General features: G+C 36.2%; 1 protein-coding gene across 1 annotated transcript; it reads right to left on the reverse strand.

The window, feature by feature from the left end:
• Positions 1-1,898: 1,898 nt before the first annotated feature.
• Positions 1,899-10,519, reverse strand: LOC128025626 (matrix metalloproteinase-25-like). The gene is made up of 10 exons (XM_052612121.1): positions 10,390-10,519; positions 8,489-8,621; positions 7,954-8,098; positions 7,561-7,850; positions 5,107-5,158; positions 4,849-4,938; positions 4,436-4,518; positions 3,851-4,003; positions 3,470-3,748; positions 1,899-2,137 (listed from the first exon to the last, which is right to left on the reverse strand). Exons 1-10 carry the CDS (start codon positions 10,486-10,488, stop codon positions 1,899-1,901), a joined length of 1,563 nt encoding a protein of 520 aa, XP_052468081.1. The 5' UTR covers positions 10,489-10,519.
• Between the last annotated feature and the right edge of the window lie 13,567 nt (positions 10,520-24,086).

Genomic DNA, 24,086 nt, shown 5'->3' on the forward strand with positions numbered 1-24,086 from the left:
CGGACATTATGAAGAATGTTTAGAATGCTAAACAGCCTTTTTTATTTCCTCTTCTCTGTTTTCTTCAGAACTTTGCCCATGTTCTTTTACAATTGTTTTGTGTGCACAATCAAATGATTACTGCAAAACATTTTTCTCTAATTAATTAGGTAACTATCATTTCCAGGTGACAGTATGATGACAGAGGTCCATCTAATGTGTGTCTAGGTGAACTCTGAACATTCCAGTTCTAATGACATTGACTGATGAAGTGTCAGAAGACAACCACTCATATGTGACACTGAAAAAACTAAAACAAAGTCTGAGCAGGGTTATTATAGCTAACTAAAAATAAAACCAAAAATGTTATCTGCCTGAGACATCTTTGTTATAATGTGTTGGTATGGGTTACGTTTTGCTTTGGACTTGACTGACAGACTGATGTTCTGATACTGCGAGGTTCATGCTTTGTTATCTCCATTCTATGTTGCATCATTCTGCCTATTGTACATATTAAATATGAGAAGTTTCTATCAGTAGTCTCATATTCATAATTGTGACCACAAAGTCTGTTTAAAATGTCTACCATTGTAACATGTTTACATCTGCCAGTGTCTGTGTGTGCATATAAACAGTACACATAGAGAAAGTGTTTGATGTAAATACACATACATCACACATATATTACTTTTACTTTCTGCACAACTCTGTATACATTGGATCAATTTTAAAAACTTTAATGTACTTGAAATGTGCCCCAAACATACATATAATATACATATAATACATATAATATATAATATTTATTTCAGCTTGCAGCTTCAATTTCTTATTTTCATTTAGTTTAACTTGATGTATTAAATTAACTAAAAACGGCAAAGCTGAATATATATATATATATATATATATATATATATATATATATATATATATATATATAGAGAGAGAGAGAGAGAGAGAGAGAGAGAGAGAGAGAGAGAGAGAGAGAGAGAGAGAGAGAGACATAGACACCATAATAAAAACAAATACATATTTTAAAAAGAAAAATACAAAAATAAAAACTAATTACAAATAAGAAAACTATGATAGTATTTTAGTGAAAATGTTTGAATTGTGTGAAATTTTTAGAAAATAATTGATCTTGAAACATTTTCTATGTATCTGAACATTGGATGCATCACATGATTTAAAAAAAAAAGTTTTATATATAAGTAGCCTATGTTTCATTTTTGTTTTTCAAAGAAATAGCAATGCAATAGTACTTTCACATCATGAATTATGTTCTTTGAATTAGGATTGTGACACTTGTTTCAATTGCATTTGTATGAATTTAAGAAATGTTAGACCCAGACAAAAATAAATAAAAATAAAAATAAAAAAACATCACAGTAGGACCCACAATATCTTTATCAAAATGTCCAAGCAAAATTAGTTCCAGGCCTTGTGTATTTATGCAATGACCCCTACACAAGCTGAAGTAGTAAACCTCTGTCCTGCTATGTGTTAATGCTCCCATGTGGATCCTACTTGTCATCACAGCTAGAGATCATAAGAACTACATACAGCATGGGTCAACAACCTTTTGGGCATGAAGTGCCATTTTTTTTATTTTTCTGGTTAACCACTGTGCCAGCAATGCCTGACCACAGCATGAATTTTTTCAATGCATGCTTTATTTACTGTATACAGTTCCATTAATTTAATTTCAGCCTCTTTATTTCAACTTTATCCTAAAACAAGCTCAAATTAATAAATTTTACTATATTTGTATATTAAAGTATCATAGAACAAAAATAAAACTGTCTTTTACCATGTAAAGCTGCTCTTAGAACTTTTTGGAAATTAAGTATCATTTTAAGTGCTTCGAGAGAGTCTGTAAAATAAGTCTGATTACTTTTGTCTTGTTATTGCAAGTGACCCTATATAAGGACACCTGGATAAAGCAGTAATATGATCAACAGTAACCAGGATGAAGCACTCATCTGTAAGGCTCTGTTCTGGTCACAGTCATATTCTCCTCTTTGACGTGGATTGTCAGGAAGTTTGGTCGGTTCAGGACACATCATCCAATCGACTGCTGTTGATTTCTGACTGACATTGTCTAATTCTCCGTTCTTCAGAATCCAGTATGAGTTGTTCTTGAAGAAATAGCAATCTCCTGAGAGGTTGAGAAAGTAATTGTGAGTAAAATGCATTGAGATTGCATACAAAGTTGGAGAAATGTTGATTTCATCAGTTCAACCCAAAATTTGTGTGCGGCACACTGCATTGTGTAATTCTGCATTAAATATTTTAATGCTACATGGTTTTGTTGCATGACATTATCAGATTGAATGTTTACATGTACTTTTCAAATAAATAGTGTAACCTATTCTAAAGTGTTACCCATTTTAAAGTGTCATTAATGTAAAATACAAAATAACCTATAATGTTTCTAATTGTGTTTTGAAAATTTAGTTGAATAATTGAATAACCAATTAAAGGCAAAGCAGAAACCCAGTAAAAGAGATTCAGCTGAAAGTCAAATTTATTTTATGAATATAAATATATAAATTGTCCATATTTTAATAGAAGATATACAAAAATGTATTAAAATTGAACGATTCAGTTAGATCATCATTTTTAATGCATTTTGATGTCTAAAATGTACAGCTAACTCATGAAATGATTGAATAATAACTCCATAAATTACACTACATTGAGTATTAAATGAAAAAAATAAAAACAACTTGTAGACAAACCCGGAAACAACTTCGTATTTTAGCACTTCCAGCTCCATCCCAGGGAAGTCAATGGGTTTTTTGAAAGGGTTTTTGGTTAATGTCTGAAATAAGGTCTGTGGTGAACAAAAACTTTAGATATTTTTGACACTTTATGTTGTATTTATACGAAAAAACAAAACAAACAACAATAAAAAGAACAATAAAAAAAAGATAAAAGAAAAAGCTAACAAGTGTCTAAACTGGACTACAGAGGTTAATGGGGACAATAAATGTCATCACAGTGAGCGGGTAAACTCATCTACTCATTAGTTCACTTTTATAGTTTACTCACTAGTCTACTATTCTAACTCAACTTTCAGGGTCAACTTTCAAATGTCTTTTGAAGAGTTAAAATTCGTGACATTGAAGTCATGTGACTGTGATATAGTTTGTTTAATTTAAAATTCAAGTTTGACTTATTTGTGAAGATTAACCTAATGAACAAAATGTGTAAGAATCATAAACTTTTGTCGGTTACAGAGATTATTTTATGCAATAATCTAAAAAGCAAATAGAAAAATCCTACTAGGTTTTTGTCAAGGCAACCAGGGTGATGCAAACTTTTAATTGGCCTACAAAAATATATCATTACTGCAGTGCTTTATTCTGCTACAGATTGATTTGAGTGGTCACAAACGAAGTCAAAGCTTCATAGCTATAGTAAACTGATAATGTAGCAGCCTAAAGCTGGAAATGCACTTGATGTAAACAGACTTTCTCTACATTACCGTCTCTCCCGGTGATGATATCATCTGGGTTACTGGGCACGCCCGTCCAGAGGATGGCGTTTTTGGGGTAATCTGCATCTGCACGGCTCTTCTCAGTCCCAGAGAACCTCCAGTACTCTCCACCACTGAAGATGTAGGTTTTTCCATTATGAGCCCAAATAAAGGCAGCGTCCACCCTCCTCACCTCACTTCCGTCATGAGAGATCAGCCCCCAGTCTGACAGTGGACGTGGGTAGCCAGACATTGCCATGTTGTCTTTAAATACCCAGTACTGTGAGCCTGTGTGGAAAAAAAAAAAGTTATGCATTCCCTTACAGAAATTAGCTTTTTCAAATTGATTTGTCCTTCCATTGTGCCCAAATTGAATAAAAAGGAGCTAACCTATGAAGAAGATGATCCTGCTATCCGTTTGTCTTTCATAAACTGCATCTATCTTGTTAGTGCCGGGAGGAAGACCGAACCAGAAGTTTTTTATGAGAACTGGCTCAAAGGACACAAGAGAACCGGATTGCTGGATTCGCCAGAAATATTGACCTAGAGCAAAAGGAATGAAACAAAATTAAATGCTCTTCCACCTTTGTGTAAGTCACTACAAGCAAATCCAGTATTTATCGTCATTTCTGAGGTTTTATTTTGCTTCCCTAATTTGTCTTCTTTCAGACACAATTTCTTTTATTGCACTTTATCTATTTGCATCTTTACATTTCTGTTCTGGAAATTTGCAAATTAGTGCATATTTTATAAGAGAATGGATATTTAAATATGTAATCATTTAGTTTCTGAAAAGTTCTAATAATACTCAGATTAATCTGCTGGAGAAAGCATGGTAATATCTAGTTAATTTTTTTACTCTGTTCACCTGTAGTGTCTTGCATTACAAATCTTAAGTTTCTAGTGGCCTTTAAGATGATCAACTATGATCTGCCTTTCAATATCTGTGCATTTGTAAGAACAGTCATCGGATACCTTTAAAAAAGAAAACTTCTCCCCTGATGTCTGCCACTGCATCAAAATCTCCTTTACAACGGTCCAGGACTGATGGATCAGGTCTAGATAAACAGAGAGGTCACAGAGGCCATTAACACTTTTAAGTTGATGTGTTTGAGTGCTGGAGAAGTTCCACACTGTGTATCTTTGCTGTGCAAATGTTTGGGGTGTCTTTGAAAGCATTCTCTTATTCTCAACACGGTTGCATTTATTTGATAGAGTAAAATCTGTATTGTGGAATATTCTGTGATGCAAAGCTGAATTTTCTCTATCATTACTCCAGTTTTCAATGTCATATGATCCATAAATCATTGTAATATGCTGATATATTATCATCACTTTTAGATAAAAATTGTAAAAATAGGTAAAAATGACTCGAGGCCGAGGTGTACTTGGTGGTTTGGGCTGAGGTGGTCTCGGTGGTTTTGGCAAGGCAGGTGTGGGAAGATTTGGGAATGGTTTTGATGTGCTTCTCTTGCTTCCTGCCAGAACACAAACCAAAACCACAGCGAAAACTTTAGATATGGTCAGCTCAGCGCATCATGATAAACTGTAAAAAATGGTTTACAGTTACAGACAATGAAATACGTTCCAAGCCTAATCAAAAAAAAATAATATATATATTTTTGTACAATTTTAATTTAATTTACAGTATCCCTCCCAGAGCAGGTAACCAGGGCATCTTCAGATAACCAGAGGCCCCTGAGCTACAGCATAATATAAGGCACCCTTACACTTGATTGTTTTTTTTTTTTTTAGCTTCCTGACAATTATATAAGGCAAATTATAATTATTTTTTATTTTTATTGATATGCTAGTTATCTTTTACAACATTGTTCTGCATAAATGTGAATATAAGTTAATATCTTCCAATTTACTCTTTCCTTGAAAGAAAGAATTCTGCACTTGTGGAACTGCAGAATTATCCACCTTATTTTCCAATGTGGAAGAAGTTTTTTACAGCTAAAAATAGCTGGAAACAGGTGAAACCAAAATTTATAACTGGGAATTACGGGAAAATATAGCCAAAGGCGAGTTTGTGAGTTTGTTTACAGAATGCTGCTGCAACTGATGCTAACGCTCATATATTAATACATATAAAAGAATATATAATGTTCCAGCAGCCAGTAGGCCCCTCCCCAGTGCAGGCCCCTGGGCTTCAGCCCGTTAAAGCCTGTGCGTTAATGCACCCCTGCAGGTAACTAAAGCTTATGAACATGCTCCTACCGCCATTTTCAGCCACTTAAAATCAAGATAAACCTCTTCAGACTATATTTCACATACTACATAAACGTTTAATTAACTGTTCTAAAATAAATATGGCATGTACTGTAAAAGTAATGATTTTTCTCACAGTTTTTTTTTTTATAAAGTTACCTGGCAGTACATTACTGCTGAACTTATACACTTGTTTCATGTGTTTCTTTGTAATTAATTATGAAATACATATACAGCAATACTTATTTGTTATGAAAGAAGTCAAACACCCCAAGCTGACAATGATACTAACTTTTGAACACTTTGTACAGCTGTTTCACAGCTAACATTGAACTGGTTTAATAAATGATAAATTTTAAGACATTAACTGTTTATTAATGCAAAGTTCCTTTGAAACAATCTATATTTTAAAGCGCTATAGAAATAAATGACATGATTTATGCTATAATTAAAATAATAATAATAATAATAATTGTATATATATATATATATATATATATATATATATATATATATACAGTGGGGATCAAAAGTTTGGGCACCCTTTGCAGGTTCTGTGAAAATGCGAGTAATTTTCAAAAAATAAGAGAGATCATACTAAATGGATGTTATATTTTATTTAGTACTGTCCTGAGTAAGATATTGTACATAAAAGATATTGACATTTAGTCCACAAGACAAAATAAATGCTGAAATTATTCAAATAACCCCACTCAAAAGTTTGGGAACCCTTGGTTCTTAGTACTGTGTGTAGTCACCTGATGATCCTCGACTGTCTTTCTGTTTTGTGATGGTTGTGCATGAGTCCCTTGTTTTTTCTGAACAGTTAAACTGAGCAGCGTTCTTCAGAAAAATCTTTAAGGTCCTGCAGATTCTTCAGTTTTCCAGCATCTTTGCATATTTGAACCCTTTCCAGCAGTGACTTTATGATCTTGAGATACATCTTATCACACTGAGGACATTTGAGGGACTCAAACAAAACTATTTAAAAAGATTCAAACATTCACTGATGCTCCAGAAGGAAACAAGATGCATTAAGAGCTGGGGGGTGAAAACTTTTGAACACGATGAAGATTTTGTCTTATTTTGTTGAAATATAATTTTTTTCCATTTAGTTCTGCCCTTCGTAAGCAACAGAAGATACTTGTATATTTCCCGGAACACAAATTAAGTACAATTTACCTTGATCTTCAAATTCCAAAAGTTTTCACCCCCCAGCTCTTAATGCATCTTGTTTCCTTCTGGAGCATCAGTGAATGTTTGAATCTTTTTAAATAGTTGTGTTTGAGTCCCTCAAATGTCCTCAGTCTGAAAAGATGTATCTCGAAATCATACAGTCACTGCTGGAAAGGGTTCAAATATGCAAAGATGCTGGAAAACTGAAGAATCTGCAGGACCTTAAAGATTTTTCTGAAGAACGCTGCTCAGTTTAACTGTTCAGAACAAACAAGGGACTCATGCACAACCATCACAAAACAGAAAGACAGTCGAGGATCATCAGGTAACAGCACACAGTACTAAGAACCAAGGGTTCCCAAACTTTTGAGTGGGGTTATTTTAATAATTTCAGCAATTTTTTTGTCTTGTGGACTAAATGTTAATGTCTTTTATGTACAATATCCTACTCAGGACAGTACTAAATAAAAAATAACATGCATTTAGTATGATCTCTCTTATTTTTTTTTAATTACTCATATTTTCACAGATTCTGCAAGGGGTGTATATATATATATTTATATATATATTCTGTGGAATAAATGCAAATTCATAAATGCAAACAAAGTAAATTTACAAAATCAATGAATTTGATTAATCCATAAATATTCTGCAACCTTTGGGACTGCCATTCATCTATTAACCACTAAATATTTAGTAAAGCCTTATACCTTTGTAGGTCCAGCTCTCATCATCATCAAAATGTGTATCTCCAGAAATATCAGCCTCCCCTGGGAAGAAGGCATGAGCAAGTGTCCCTCCCTTCCCATCGAATGGATACCCATCTTCATGGTTCATTCGACCAAAAGAGATCTTGATATCAGCTTTGTCCTGCTTGTTTGAGGATGTAGCACGAAACTCGAGGTTGGTCACATCACTCCAGGCTTTAAGGGCATAGGCCATAATATTGTTCACTTCACTGGGATTGAGGAATGGAGGGAGAGATGGGTAATTATGGATGCTAGGACAAGAAAGAGGAAAAAAGATAAATCAGTGGCTGCACATTTATAAAGTTGACTGTATATGATTGTGTCAGTGACCATTGTTAATGTAACAATGAAGACCTCCATGTGACTTCAGACTTTTTCCAGCGAAGCCCAGTGGTGGCATATCTTCTCTTCCTCCTCCGCTTTTTCAGCTTGTCCTCAGACCCTATAATGTCTGGCAGTGAACACCGTGGTGTGTTCATCAGTTTCAGCGTATCAATGTCTAGAGAAGCACAGGACAGAAGGGTCCAGATCAATATATAGACTTCAGAGATAGAGAGCCCATTGCAGTATGTGAAATAAAAACCTGTATGGGGAGGAGAGAAAATAAATACTTCTTTCTCTAGAGATGCATTGACCAAACCATTCACAAGCCACCAACTACAGCATGAGTCAGTCAGGAAAAAGTCAGTCTAAATCTATTCAATACACGTGCATTTATGAGGAAATTAAAACATAGGGATTTGATTTTAATAAGATTTGAAAAAAAAGAAAAAAAAAGAAGAAGCAGGAAACACTACACTGCGGAAAGAAAGGGGGGGGGGGGGGGGGAAGAAATGAGAACAGAAAGAAACAATGCCGTTGGACCATTTCCTGCATGTGTTGAATTTACCGAGTTTGCCTGTGTCTTTGAGGCCAGCGAAACGCTGCATTTCTTTAATGGCTCTCTCAATGCCTTCTTTAGTCTGCAGCTTTCCTGTGTGGGGATCCGGAGGGGGCAGGTATCCATACCTGCTCAACCAATCCTAAGAGAAATCAGAAATCACACGCTAAAAATGTTAGTATTGTCAGACACAGACGAGGACACAGAGGATTCAGTGCAATAGTGTTTAAGTTGAATCAGAGGTTTCAGACACAGTTGAATCTTGATACGAAGTAAACACAGAATGATAATCTCTTGACACGTAGATGACACAGTGATAACACAACTTTCCTTTTGGTGATGGTGATACAGATGGCGACTCAGACGAAGACGATGGGAACAGGAATACAGATGATGACAAAGAAGGTTCAGCAGATCAGGTAGGTCAGACGAATGGCGTTCAGGTAAGTGTGAGGAGATCGGTGCAAGACCAGACCATGGGTGATGGTGACGGAGGGCTTTATATGTGACACTGGTGATGATGCACAGGTGTTCAGAATTCTGGTGATTGGGAATGAGTGGGCGTGGCGTAAGTGTCCGATTCAGGGAGTGTAGATGGTGTGGCTGTGACAGTCCCCCCCCCCCTCCTCCACGGGCAGCTCCTGACGGCTGGGATCTTGTGCGACGACGGGGTCTACCACGGCCACGGGGAGCGTTGCGGTCTGGATGGTCTCGGTGAAAGTCGGTGAGAAGACTGGGGTCCAGGATGTCGTTATGATTAACCCAGCAACTCTCCTCCGGGCCGTAGTTCTCCCAGTCCACAAGGTATTCAAGTTGAGGACCCCGTCGTCGAGAGTCGAGGATAGCTCTCACCCGGAAGATGTTGTTGTCTTCTTCGATGGCGGGAGGAGGAGGTACGCCATTATCACCAGGCTCTGTGGATGGAGGAGACAAAGGTTCAGTGAATGGTTTGAGGAGTAAAACATGGAATGAAGGTGAGATACGGTACTGTGCAGGTAGCTGGAGTCTATAGGTCACTTCGTTCAGTTGCCGTTCAATCGTGAATGGTCCGATGTATCGGGGACTCAGCTTACGGAAGGGCAGCCGGAGGCGGATGTCCCTCGTCGAGAGCCAGACTTGCTGTCCAGGTTGGTATTGCGGCGTAGGTCTTCGACGAGCGTCCGCTTGCTCCTTATGCCTCCTACCCCTAAACCTAACCCTACCCATATTTTATTCCTAAAATCATTGGGAAATGATATCTTAACAAGGGTGTAGAAGCACCTTACCCTGATTTTAAGCCTAAAACATGTTGTACTTGGTAAAAATCACGCTCACCAGTTTATATGGATGCATTATGAGAGGTGGTGGGTCAAATAGCACATTTTTTACACAAATTGTGTGATTATAACACATTACAATATTTAAACACACTTTTGCCAAAAGAGGGCTAACACACTTGTTGACTTAAAAGTAACACAAAATGTGTTAACCTCATCTAGAAGTTCAAGAAATTTCCAACCCATCAGTTTTAAGAATGTAGTGAAATTGTATCACTTTCATAGTGTAACTGTCCAATTAATAGTTTGATCTGTTTTAAGGTCACTTAATGGGTCTTTTGTTTATCGTACACCTCAGTTGATGGACAAATGAAGAGAATTGACTACAGCTGCATATAATCATAAATATAAAGTCCACAATTTAAGATCATATTCATATTGTTTAACACATTTTGGCCCTCATCAAAACAATTCAAGAAATTCCCATTTTATTTTAATATGACACATAGGGATTTTACACATGGGAAATTATGCTCACATAAGCACATCAAGAACAATATAACCCAAACTCACTTTGGACATATGGCACAATGTTTGTTTTCCTATTTATTAAAATATTTAACTTATAGTAATGTAGAGAAAAGCTCATCTTACCAAACCCTGAGAGTACTGGTCCAGCATCGGAGCCGGAGAGACAAGCGCAAGCAAAGTGCAGGTCAGGTAAACCAACCAAAGACATCCTGAGAAAGTCATCTTGCTGGACGGAATACAATTTAATAAACAGCTGCAGACAATCAAAAGGATCATTTTTTTTTTCTGAGGTTGATGCAGCTCTTGCAGACCAAATAAATGAGAAGTGTGCTCTCCCTCTCTCTCTCTCTCTCTCTCACACACACACACACACACACACACACACACATATCTCTGTTTGTCTATTCCAAAAAATCTCTGTAAGAAAATTTCACTTACACAAATGAGCATTACTTAACTGCATTAATATACATATTTAATATTACCATTAATTATTCCACTATCCCTTGATTCAAAACAAGTCATCCTTTGTCATTCTCACATTTTGCTCAACATAAATCAATCAAATGTCACCAGAACCCACAAAACACAATTTAGGTTAAAGATGCAGTAACACCCATAACTGAAAGAGACCGGATGTTTAAAACCTTAGTAAACCGTTACAACACTCATATTTCTTAAAGTGACATTCCCCCCCAAAATGAAAATTTATATTTATCTGCTTACCCCCAGGGCATCCAAGATGTAGGTGACTTTGTTTCTTCAGTAAAACAACAAAGCAAGATTTTTAGCTTTGCAGTCTGTCACTCTTATAATGTAAGTGGATGGGAATCATGGCTAAAACATATAATAAAACAAAACAAACATACTTGAACAAAACCAAATTGTACCCTGCGGCTCGTTATAATACACTGATGTGTAAAGACAGAAAACAATCTGTCAGTGCAATAAACTTATTGTTTTGTTTGTGCATGTTTTCTTGTTTTTATTAATTGTATGTTTTAGCCATGATTCTCATACACTTACGTTATAAGGGGCCGTTCACATATCGCGTCTTTTGCGCGCGAAAGTTCGTTATTTCCAATGTAGGCGTGCGGTATGCGCGCTCATAATGGAAGTGACACGGTCGCGGCGCGCACGCGGTGCGACGCGCCCGTTTTTTCCAGGCGCGTCCGCACCGCATCGAGTTAAAAACATCTCAACTTTTCAGAATGCTGCAAGCGCACCGCGGGTCATGTGACAAGAAACTAACCAATCAGCTTCATCCTTTCCCGTAACAACGTTGAAAAATCATCCGATTTTCCTTCACGTATAAATATGGATTCCACTGTCATTTTGGATAAAGAGCAAATACTTAACCATTTTAATAAGCATTTTATTGATCCTGGGTCTTTATTCAAGTCATACAATCTTTGGCCCTCAAATAATGACTTTGTTAGTGCAGAAACTAGTTTTAAAAAGGAAGAGTTCTCTTTTGTTCACATCAAGAGTACTGATGTCCATAAAGCACTTAAATCGCTTGATAAAAACAAATCTCCAGGCCCTGACTGTGTGGAAACTATCTATTTGAAAATGGCAGCTGATATCATTTCAACCCCTTATCTTTTTAATCTTTCATTAGATACTGGTGTTATTCCTGAAATCTGGAAATCAGAAATAGGCCAATTTCTAAGCTTTGTGTTTTTAGAAAAAATTTAGAAAGTTTTATTAGTGATCAAGTGACTTGTTATTTGAATGCTCACAAAGTTCTATCTAGTAATCAATCTGGGTTTCGCAAAAAACACAGTACCACTACAGCCGTTATGAAAGTGTTAAATGACATCACTGGATTAGTTGATAAAGGTGATTACTGTGCTTCTCTTTTTATCGATTTATGAAAGGCTTTTGACACAGTGGATCATGAGATATTGCTGCATAGATTAAGGAGTGTTGGCTTATCAAAACATGTTATTTTTTGGTTTAAAAATTATTTAATTAATAGAACCCAATGTGTTCAGGCTGAGGGCAAAAATTCAGGACTATTGGAGATTGTCAAAGGAGTTCTTCAAGGATCCGTGTTAGGGCCACTTTTATTTACTATCTACATAAACAGTATTGACCATGGTAATCAAGACGTTAATTTAAATATTTACGCAGATGACACTGTTATGTATTGTGGTGCACCTTCAAAACAGCAAGCCTTGATTAAACTTCAAGCGGCATTTGATGTTTTTCAGTCACGGCTTCATACACTAAAACTTGTTCTGAATGCTGATAAAACTAAAATCATGTTATTTTCAAGCTCGAAAAAGGCGGTAGACAATCTTATTCCTCTTCAGAATTTGCAAGGTATTGTGATTGAGTTAGTGAAAGAATATAAATATCTTGGTATCACTATCGATGATAAATTATCTTTTGGGTCTCCTATAACTAATTTAACGAAACAATTAAAAATAAAGCTTGGGTTTTATTTTAGAAATAAGTTCTGTTTTTCATTTAATGTAAGAAAGAGGTTAGTTTCTGATACTTTCTTGCCTGTACTCGATTATGGTGATGTGGTTACAATTTGCTTCTTCTCAACTTCTTTCTTCTTTGGATGCTGTTTATCACAGCGCTTTAAGATTTATATCAGATAGTAAACCTTTAACTCATCATTGTATATTGTATAATAGAGTATCCTGGCCATCTTTGTCTATTAGAAGGAAATTTAATTTTTACTTAATCATTTATAAAACTATTCTGGGGTTGTTGCCTTCATATTTAGGTTGTCTAACTCAAAAGAAAAGTGTTGGGAAATATTCCCTCCGGTCTGATAATTGTTTTACTCTCTCTGTCCCATTTGTGAGAACCGAACAGGGAAAAAGGGTTTTTATGTACGCAGCTCCATTTGAATGGAATTTACTCCAAACGAAATTAAAATTATAAACTCTGTTGCCTATGGAACATTTTAAATCTATTATTCGGCCACTCGAAGAAGACTCATTGATTTGTAATTGTAAGTGTTTTAAATTGTACATTTGTTGTTTCAGTTTGTAAGTGTGACTGTAACTGCTGTCCATTCTTGGCCCGGACTCTCCTGTGAAAGAGATTTTAATCTCAGAGAGACTTTCCTGGTTAAATAAAGGTCAAATAAAAAAATAAAAAAAACACAAGTACTCCACACTGTCCATCAATTATAATAATTTGTTTCATTCAAACACACAGCTTTTCACTTCTCAATATGTTAACTGATGGATTGAATTGTGGATTACTTGTGGATTATTGTGATGTTTTTTATCAGCTGTTTGGGCTCACATTCTGATGGCACCCATTCATTATGGTGAGCAAGTGACACATTGCTAAATTTATCCAAATCTGTTCCGATGAAGAAGCAAATCCATCTTGGATGGCATAAATGTGAGTAAATGTTTTGCAAATTTTCATTTTTGGGTTAGCTATTCTTTTAAAACAATCAGCCAACAAATAAACCAAGACATAAAGTAGATAAGGGGGCACTGAAAGTGTTTTAAACAGTAATTGTTAGGATATTGCGATGGATAACTGTGGTGTTTAGCTCCCACACAGAAAGGTGGTAGACTCACCTGTGCTGGTGTTAGTTGAAGGAGGAGATGGTAGATGAGGAGAAGAGTACGACGTCTCAGACGAGCGAGACACAGACGGGGAGGGAGGCAGCATGCACAAGTATTAGGAGGCAGATGGAGAAGGTGCTGACTGGAAATAAATATTTAGTAGAGCAAAACACGCATACACCTACACACACACACTGCTGCATTAATTAGGTCACCATATATGCTATAGCCACCAGATCCAGTCTGTGTCCAGATCAGAGGGTCACTGCAGTCACCCGGATCCAGTACATATCCAGACCAGATGGTGGATCAGCACCTAGAAAGGACCTCTACATCCCTGAAAGACAGCGGATACCAGGACAACTAGAGCCCCAGATACAGATCCCCTGTAAAGACTTTGTCTCAGATGACCACCAGGACAAGACCACAGGAAACAGATGATTCTTCTGCACAATCTGACTTTGCTGCAGCCTGGAATTGAACTTCTGGTTTCGTCTGGTCAGAGGAGAACTGGCCCCCAACTGAGCCTGGTTTCTCCCAAGGTTTTTTTCTACATTCTGTCACCGATTGAGTCTCGGTTCCTTGCCGCTGTCGCCTCTGGGTTGCTTAGTTGGGGTCACTTCATCTACAGCGATATCGTTGACTTGATTGCAAATAAATGCACAGACACTATTTAAACTGAACAGAGATGACATCACTGAATTCAGTGATGAACTGCCTTTAACTGTCATTTTGCATTATTGACACACTGTTCTCCTAATGAATGTTGTTCGGTTGCTTTAACACAATGTATTTTTTTTTAAAGCGCTATATAAATAAAGGTGACTTGACTTGACACAGACAGATTGTAAATGCCAAAACATAATTATTTAAAATAGTATTGAAATGCAGTGAAGAACAGAATTATATACCAACATACTAATCTGCATACTACAGGAAGCATTTTATACTATATCACTATAAACAGTATTAGTACATCACTATATTTGCCAAAAAATAATATATATATATATATATATATATATATATAATAAAAAATATAGCACAATTTCAAACAGTAGTATCACATGATAATCATCAAACATGAAAAAAAATCAATGTTTTACTTTTCATTTCTTAATTAATTGTGATATTACAAATTTCGGAGAGAAAATTGTTTCTAAGTACATTCAATTTTATTTATTTATTTATTTACTTTGTGCAGTGCAGCTTACGCGCGGTGCTTATTGCTTTACATTTTGGCAAATATAGATGTACTAATGCTGTTATACGTACTTATACATATAGATTTTCTTGTGATCACTGATGTCAGTTTCATTGTCACCACTAGAGGGTGATAATACATAATAGTACGTATAGAAATGTGAATCTCATACAATGAGCAGCAGTGTCTCACCTGAACCCCAGATTAGACTGAAAGAGTGTTATAACTGGGGAGAGCTGTATCACTCTGACTGAGACACACAATCATATGAGGTCCAGCTTAGCTCCAAAAAAAAAGTGAAAGTGACATGACATACAGCCAAGTATGGTGACCCATACTCGCTAACTCATTCAAAGTGCACACACACACACACACACACACAATCACACACACACACACACAAATGAGTGCATATGAATTCTCAAGAATAATCATTAATTCACAGAACTATTTATTAAAGCATTAAGACAATGAATGTACAAAAATGGAAGTACACACACACACACACAGATTTATATATATATATATATATATATATATATATATATATATATATATATATAGAAAGGGTTTTTAAGTACACTAGAAACAAACCAACATAAACATAGATGTAGAGGAAAAAAGCCCCAAGTACATTTGCAATTTTTTAATTTCTGTAAACCTCCATTCCCACCTGCACTATTGCCATGCGGATGATGATTGACAGCTGAGTTAAAGGATGTGCTCAGTAGAGCTTGTGTTTGAGAACAGGAAGTCCCCCCCCCCCCCCCCCAGACCGCCTCTGCTTTCGCAGCTTATCCTCACGCCTCCATTTGGCTCTTCGATTGGAAAACCACACCTAACAAGGTCCTAATCAAGGTCCATTATATAATATGAAATTATCTATCATATTTATTTTCATGCTTTAGCAAAGTCAACATAAAGACAGTCACTCACTTGCCTCCTGAAGGTCAATTTTGTTTGCTCCTGTGTGAAAACATCTAGATAATGTGTTCTCTCAAACACTGTTAGATGAGTGTTTTAACAAATAAAGTTTTTTTCTTTAAAATAAATGCTTGGCTTTATTTTTTTGTCAGTTAATGCAATATAATTAATACTTTTTGAAGCTTTTGTCTATTTTCTCAACTTTCTCCAAGGCCTTGATCTGTTCTGTTGTGAAGCTGGTTCTGTTGCGCTGAAGTTTCCTCTTTTACTGTAGTCTCAGTTGAGATTCTTCTCCCTCATCTCTTTCTCCATGTCCTCCTTCTTCTGCCATCCTCCCATCCGTTTCCACCAGACAGCAATCTGAAACTGAGGGGGAAAAAATTGTTACCAATTTGTATAAAGATATAAATGCTCAAAAAAAAATTAAAAAGTCACTATGTTGACATCACAAAGTGTGAAAGCTGGGAACCATTATATGAATTCTTAAGTACTAGTTCATTGTATTTTTTTTTTTTTTTTTTACTATTTTACAATTATAATAAATCATCCTAACCAAAACACAAGTGGTAGTATAGGTGTTACGCCACAATTGCTAAGCAAATAAATAAATAGTCTTACATTTTAGCTTCTTCGGAATTTTCAGTAAAATTAAAAAAAATCACATAAATAAATAAATGAATGAATATATGACAACATTTTTTAGTTCAAATAAATTTATACATGGGCTAAATAAAAAAAAAATTAATAATTTCAAGCATTTAAAAGGATAGTCTACTCAGTAATGTTGTCCCAAACTTCTATGCTGTGGAACACAAAATACACCCAAAATAATAATATATATATATATTAGTGGTGGGCTGTTATCGGCGTTAACGTGAGACTCTTATTGGGCAATAAAAAAAATATCGCCGTTAATCTATTCTCAAAGTTGGGCTGAGAGCTGGGTCTATACTAAGCAAGCTAACCGACTGGCTGAGGTCAGCCTAAAAAGATGCTCAGGACAGTTGATGGGCCACTGCTGTGCATCGTCACGAAAGCTTATCTTTTTCACGTGTTTTAAGCCTTACCGCTTGTCGAAACATTAAAGCATCCAAACACACGCTGCTGAACAGAGTAGCTGGTTACTCGCTCGCTGTGTTCGGTGTGCACGAGAGAGATCGAGAGCCGCGTATCACGGACAGAAACACTGAACCGAGCTCTCTTCCGCAAAGTTCTCCTCGAAGTCCCTCCTGCACCTGAACGAACAAATACAAATTGCAGTTTGAACAAACAAAAAGATGTGAAAGAGGCCAATTCAGTACCGCGGTGTTCAGGTGTTCAGGCTCACGCAGAGAAATGCGTCTCAAAACACCTGAACATCGAATTTGCTTATTTTTGCTCTTGTGCCGACAAATACATACAAAATATGTCAAAATATCCACCTTGGAAATTATGCTCGAAAGTTATTTATTTAGTCAGTTATTTCTTAAGTGAAAGTAAACAGTTAAGGAAAAAATGGGATGTGTATTTTATTGGATGCGTTCATCGTCTCTTAAAGTGACCGCGCCTAATTTAGCTACTGGCTGCTGTAATGTTAATCCAAGAAAATGAAAATGAAAATTACTCACTGCTCTTGTGTGAATTACTTTGTAGTTTGAACAGTCAAACCAAAAATTATTCAGACACCAGATATATTTTTTATATATATATAGCAAAACTGTAGGGTGTAAGGTGTCTGAATAAATGTAGGTTTGATTGTATATTTTATTTTTACATTGAAGACTATCCAGTGCTATTTTACATTTAATTATTTGGTTTCTGTATCTTGACACCTAAAAACTTGAAAAAAAAACTTAAACATTGTGTAAATAGCACAAATAAATAAAAATAAACGAACATACAAATTAAACTATTTCAAACAGGGCCCACTGGTACAACCTTCACCGTGTCCCCGCTGGCCCCAGCTACGGCCCTGCTCACGCCTGTTTCACACATACTCTGTCTGCAGTGTGTTTGCAGTCCGTGTGCGTTACATATGTGGTGCAGCACGGACTCGTTGTGCTTTCACACAGGACATGTTTGCAGTTCGCTACTCGGTACGTAAACGATCACTGCACTGCTGCAGACGCAATGCTCCTGGAACACAACTGGAATCCGTTAACATGGGTGCTTAAAAAAATATGCAGCATATACGCACTGCAGACGGAGTATGTGTGAAACAGGTGTAAGGTTGTTGCATTTTGGAAACAGGAGATGAGCCCCTTTTCTAATGCACCACATAGCTTGATAAACCCCTTCTCAAAGACTTACTGTTTGTCAGTTTTATTTGGGTAACACACATATTCTGAATGCCCTCGGCAGAATTCGAATGAGCCATTTTAATCTAGATTAATCTAGATTAATTTCAAGATCAGAGTGAGATTAATCTAGATTTAAAAAAATTATCTATGCCCACCTCTAATATATATATGATGGTACCAGTCATTCGCTCCACTCCAGTTTGAGGTGCTCTGGATATTCAGCATGGTCATCTTCTCAAACATCATGAATATAACCACTCCAGCCTCAGAATAAAACAAGAGACACAAGAACTGATTTAATTTAGAGTCCATAAGACAGTATGATCTCTGACCCTCATTTGTTTTTATTCAGAAAGTTTAAAGGGACTATTCACGTCAAATTTCAACTTAATGCCAGTTAGAGAGAGCAGCAAAAATAAATTAAAAACACTAGAGATAATGGGGTGATGAAAAAGAAGAAGGGGTAATGGCAGAAAAGAGCAGTTTAATATTAATTACTCATCACACGTTAAAAGAAATGTGGGATTTGGGAGGAAAATGAGAGAGGCATTTCTTCTCACACTTAAGGCTGGTTCACACGGCAGGATAATTAGACCGATTTTAGCCCCGATTCACCCCTTCCGACAATTTTAGGATGCTCCGATTATCGTAAAATAATCTGATCAAATATTCCTGCCGTGTGTGGTGTGTTAAGACTGCTCTCCTCTGCTCGGAAGAATGTCGGGACCGCTCCGATCTCAAATCGGGGATATCCAACATGTTGGATTTATTTGGCCCGATTTCTTCTCGTTTGTGGTGTCCCCCGAGGACAAACAATCACGCAGCCTGTGGACTGTGGGTGTAGCCAATCAGAAAGCGAGGTGACGAGGCAGTGATAGTACCGGGAAACAAAATCAAAACAGCCGGCGTATATAATATAACAAATACAAATAAAGTCGATGGGCATAACTACATCCACAACTGCAGTCCACCAGAGTACAAACGAATATATGAACGTTTATTTCAACGGTTATTAATCTGTGTAGTACGTAACAACATTTCTATGAGATAAAACAACAACTTATCTCCATATTATGATATAGCAAGTATAGTCCATGCTCGCGTTGTCTCCACCTCTTTGACCATCGCCTTTTCTTGTTTTTCTTATGTTTTTTCCCGTTAAAAACAAAGCACAAACTATGACCACTGCATCCTCTTCGTCCGCCATGATTGTTTACTCTAAAGTCACGTTTGATCTCGAGGGATTTTGCGAGATTTCCAGTCTGACCTGGGAATGTTCGGGAGTCAAATCGGTTCGTGTGTGATGTGTTGATTTTGCCGTGTGGCTGCACACCACACACGGAACGACCAAAACTGTTAGATCCGTGATTTTTTATCGCTGTGTGTGGGGTCTCTCATATTTGGAAAATCGGCCGACAATTTTAAAATCGTCCCGTGTGAACCAGGCCTTATTCGTTTTATTGTGTTTGTTTTAGCATGACTGAATTTAGATTCAAGTTTATAGATAAATAGATAAGATTTCTTAAGATGCAAATATGTCAGTTGTTACAATTGCAAACATTGGGAAAATGCTGGGAAAAGTCATTTTGAATAAAAGAATGTTGATTCAAATTATAGAAATTGATTTCAAACAAGTGTTTTGTTTCATTAAATTAAACTAAGTAAAAGCAAATTAGCATTTTTTTCCATTATATATTTTTCTCTCTCCACTGTTCTTTGTGAGAATAAAGCACATACTGTCACTTTTTAAAAAGACATCAAGATTTTCTCGTTAGTTTATCCATGGAATAAAATACATGTCATGTCCTCAGCTGGGAAAACTTGAAATTATATGGGTTAATTCAGTTCAGTTAAGTCTGAATAAATTATATTTGATGTGACCTTTCCTTTTAAATTCATTAGATCTAACTTTTGAATTAGATAGTAGTTTCTTTGAATTAAGCACAAAGATTTCCCAGAATTACTAGTGTATATTTAATGCGATAAACACAATATATTCTATGCTGGGGAAGGATAATGAAAGAGCAATGAGAGTTGGATGTGTGTGTGTGTGTGCGTGGGTGTGTGTGGGGGCATGTTTTTGTGACATATCAGGACACAACTTTGTATAATGACATGACACAGGTATTACAAGGAGAGGGTGACTTATGAGGACATTACCCATGTCCCCAGTTTTCAAAACGCTTATAAATCATACAGAATGAGTTTTCCTGAGAAAGTAAAAATGCACAAAGTTTCCTGTGAGGCTTAGGGTTAGGTGTAAGGTTGGTGTAGGGAGATTTATTTCCACTTGACAAGACTTTAGATTCCCAGTCTTTGTCTCTTTCATACACTGCTTTATTAAGCAATTATATATTTAGAATATATGTTGTGCTTAATCTATTATCTGTTATTGCCCCCTTGTGCCAATTCCCAAATCTTACAACAGAAATTAAAGAATTGAAAAGTTGATCCATATAGACTAGCCTTAAAATCAATCCATGCCTGTAGAAATGTATTTCTTTTGTTGAACACAAAAGAAGATATTTTGAAGAATGTGGGTCACCAAACAGTTGACGGTAGCCATTGACTTCAATATGTAGGTAACAGTTGACCGTGACAACTGAATTCCATAGTATAGGAAAAAATATAAAATAAACAAATATCTTCTTTTGTGTTTTAAAAAAGAAATAAATTCACACAGCTCTGGAAATAACATAAGGGTGCATAAAGGATGACAACATTTTGAGGTGAACTGTCCTCTTAACAATTCAACTTTTTGTGATAAATAACTGTGAGTTTCACTGCAAACATTTTCTGTACACCACTTAGACTACCATTTATTATGTTGGCTTGGCAACAAGCCAACATACTGTTATGCTATTTAAACTTCTTCTTTTTTTTTCTTATTATTATTTTTCTGACAGAAATTCTGTACGCTACTCCTCCTAGGGCTTTAAAGCCACAAGCCCCAAACTCGGCAGACACCTGCGGGATAGAGCGGTGGTGTGTGCTATATCTTTTCAGACTGATCAGACTTAAAGTTTTTTTTTTATTAATTTTTATTTTTTTTAAATTTTTACCCATAGACTTACATTGTCTGAGAAAAATTGCGCCCCTACAGTTGCAATGAGATTTAGGGGAGGAGTCGGGTTTCGTTTCACTTTTAAACCGTTAAAAATACAAGTAAATAATACAATTTCCTTCAAACTGACAAGCTAAACCAACATATCTGATTATTACAGGGGTTAGGGCTCATTAATAATTTATTTCTGGGCAGAGATCAGTCAGAAAGACGAGAGAAGAATCAGCTGCTGCTCAGCTCAGGCTGTCTCCACGGAGCTCACAACCAGCGAATTTATTCTTATTTAAGACCTTTTATTATAAAATTATATCGGCGATTGCACGCAATCTACCCGTTAGAACACACCAAGAGCTAAATTCAGATGTTTCTGAACTGTTTAAAGTAATAACATGATATTTTCGCGGCAGCCAAATGTCCGGGAGCTCGCGATGTATTTCTCTGAACACTTGAAGTTCACATTTACAGCCTTCACATGAAAACACTGCAGCGAAACGGCACAAAACAATTAGAAGAATATATTATACACATGAAAATGAGTGTTTATATGTGCTTGTGAGATTTCTCTGTCAGACTGAAAGTCTGTGATGCTCAGCGTTGCATAACATGGTAAAGCAGGGAGCTACACTGCGACAAAAATGTTTTTTTTGCATCATTGCAAAAATGCATCAGTATTTGCATCACTGATTATTTTTGTACCTACTTATGTGTTATGCTATGATTTAATATGAGCATTTATTAAAACAGAAATGTGTATTCAGCCCCGCGCTGCGGGAAAGCTGAACTGAGCAGCTGGTGACTCGCGCTGTGTTCGGTGCGAGAGAGAGCCGCGTCTCACGGACATTAACACTGAACAGAGCTCTCGTTCAGGACGTTCACGTCCTCCTGCACCTGAACGAACAAATACGAATCGCAGTTTAAATAAACAGAAAAAAAGAGCGAAAAGCGAAAGAGCTCAATTCAGCAGCGCGGTGTTCTGGTGTTCAGGGAGCAAGCAGAGACTCGTCTCAAAGTCTTCTTGCTTTTGTACCGACAACAAGTACATACAAAATATGTCGAAATACCCGTGTTGGAAAATGTGTTCGAAAGATTATGTGTTTATGTCTTAAGTCAAAGTAAAGAGTTGCAAAAAAACCGGATGTGTATCATTATAATGGATGCGTTTGTCTCTTAAGGCGACCGCGCCTAATTCACTAGCTCTGCTGCAGTTTCTTTAATGTACGAAAATGAAAGTAAATCACTCACTGCTCTTGATTGAATTACCTTGTAGTACAAGAATTTATCCAAAGTCAATCCAAAAATCAGATAGAATTGTTTTACTAGTGGGTGCAGGCCACTAGTTCATTTATGTAAGTGAGTATGGCAAAATAGTGTGTGAAATCTGTGAAATATTATACCCAAAAATTCTTTATACTGTAGGCTACCAGTGAAATTTATTAAAAAAATAATAATAATTAGGGACCTGACCATGTTTTGATTAAGTGTTTCTTTCTTTACAAGTATACTTTCTTTCTGTACAACTCTAACCCCAGCTACAAGACAGAGCAATGCACTGTGTCTACTGTAAGAAATAGAACAAGGCATGTGGTTTAAAAGATGGCAAGTAAAACAAAAAGCACATCTGTATGCAATACAGTTTCATTATTGTTCAGTTTTATCCATTAATTACTATAAATAATTTGGGCGACCAAATCATGTTTTGTGCCAGTAACTGAAAAAGTGGTGACTGATAAGAGCCACCAGTGGAAAAAGTTAGTGTAGTTCCCTGTGGTAAAGTCATTTATATATATTTTTTAAGAGCATCTTAAAATAAAATATATATTCAGAATGCACACAATCCACCCTTTAGAACACAACGAGAGCAAAATCCAGGGGTTTTTGAGCCGTGTATGTGTGCAAAACGCAATATTTGACATTGTGAAGGGAAAAAAAGTTACATGACAGCCGTGTTTTGGGGCGAGATCGGACAAATAAATACACATTTCATTCACACTGACAAGCTAAACCAACATATGTTATTATTATCGGGTCAGATCTCATTAACAAATTATGTCTCACACAATCCACCCATTAGAACACAAGAAGAGCAGAATTCAGGTGTTTTTGAGCTGTGTATGTGTGCAAAATGAAATATCAGCGCAATACAGCTTATGAATACTGGAAGGAAAAAAAGTCCATCTCTCCAGCTTCAGAGGACAGTGACTCTGGCTTTTAATCGGTAGATCGGACAAATCAAGTACACGATTATTTAAAAATTCATAATAACTTGGCGAATATAAACGAAAACACATGAACATAAACTATTGAGAAATAAATCGAAAATAGGTATTGATGCTGGATTGAATATTAAAAGAGATTGCATTCACCAGCTGCTTTCAGTATGTTGTCCACACGATGGCGCCACAGGATAAATACTAAATACTTCAAGATATATTTAGAGACAAAGCAGTTCTTACAAATAAATACATAAATATCCTATTTTCAAGTAAATTATGATTCCTTCTATGAGTACTATTATATGCACAACGTGAAAATAGAGTCAAATTGAATGGTATTTAGGAGATTATAGTTTTAGCATTATTACTATATTGGGCCTTATTGAAGTTTATAAAAAATTATAATGAATATTTATAAATGTTTTATTTATGCACATAAATAAATTTGAAATATTACACGAGTTTGAATGAGTTTAAATTGATTAGAAATAGTTCATAGAAGCTAACTTTGATTGAGTCTAATGGGATTGGGAGCTTGGCTCATCTGAACATCCTGACAATTAAAGTCTATGGGATTTTTATGATTTT

The sequence above is a fragment of the Carassius gibelio genome, chromosome A12, assembly GCF_023724105.1.
Source record: "Carassius gibelio isolate Cgi1373 ecotype wild population from Czech Republic chromosome A12, carGib1.2-hapl.c, whole genome shotgun sequence".
Taxonomy (NCBI): domain Eukaryota; kingdom Metazoa; phylum Chordata; class Actinopteri; order Cypriniformes; family Cyprinidae; genus Carassius; species Carassius gibelio.

Coding starts and splice junctions, on each gene's coding strand:
- LOC128025626 (XM_052612121.1), bottom strand. CDS start 10,488: ATGACTTTCTCAGGATGTCTTTGGTTGGTTTACCTGACCTGCACTTTG. Junction 7,851..7,953: donor AAGTCTGAAGTCACATGGAG/GTCTTCATTGTT, acceptor TTCTTGTCCTAG/CATCCATAATTACCCATCTC. Junction 3,749..3,850: donor CAGGATCATCTTCTTCATAG/GTTAGCTCCTTT, acceptor TTTTCCACACAG/GCTCACAGTACTGGGTATTT.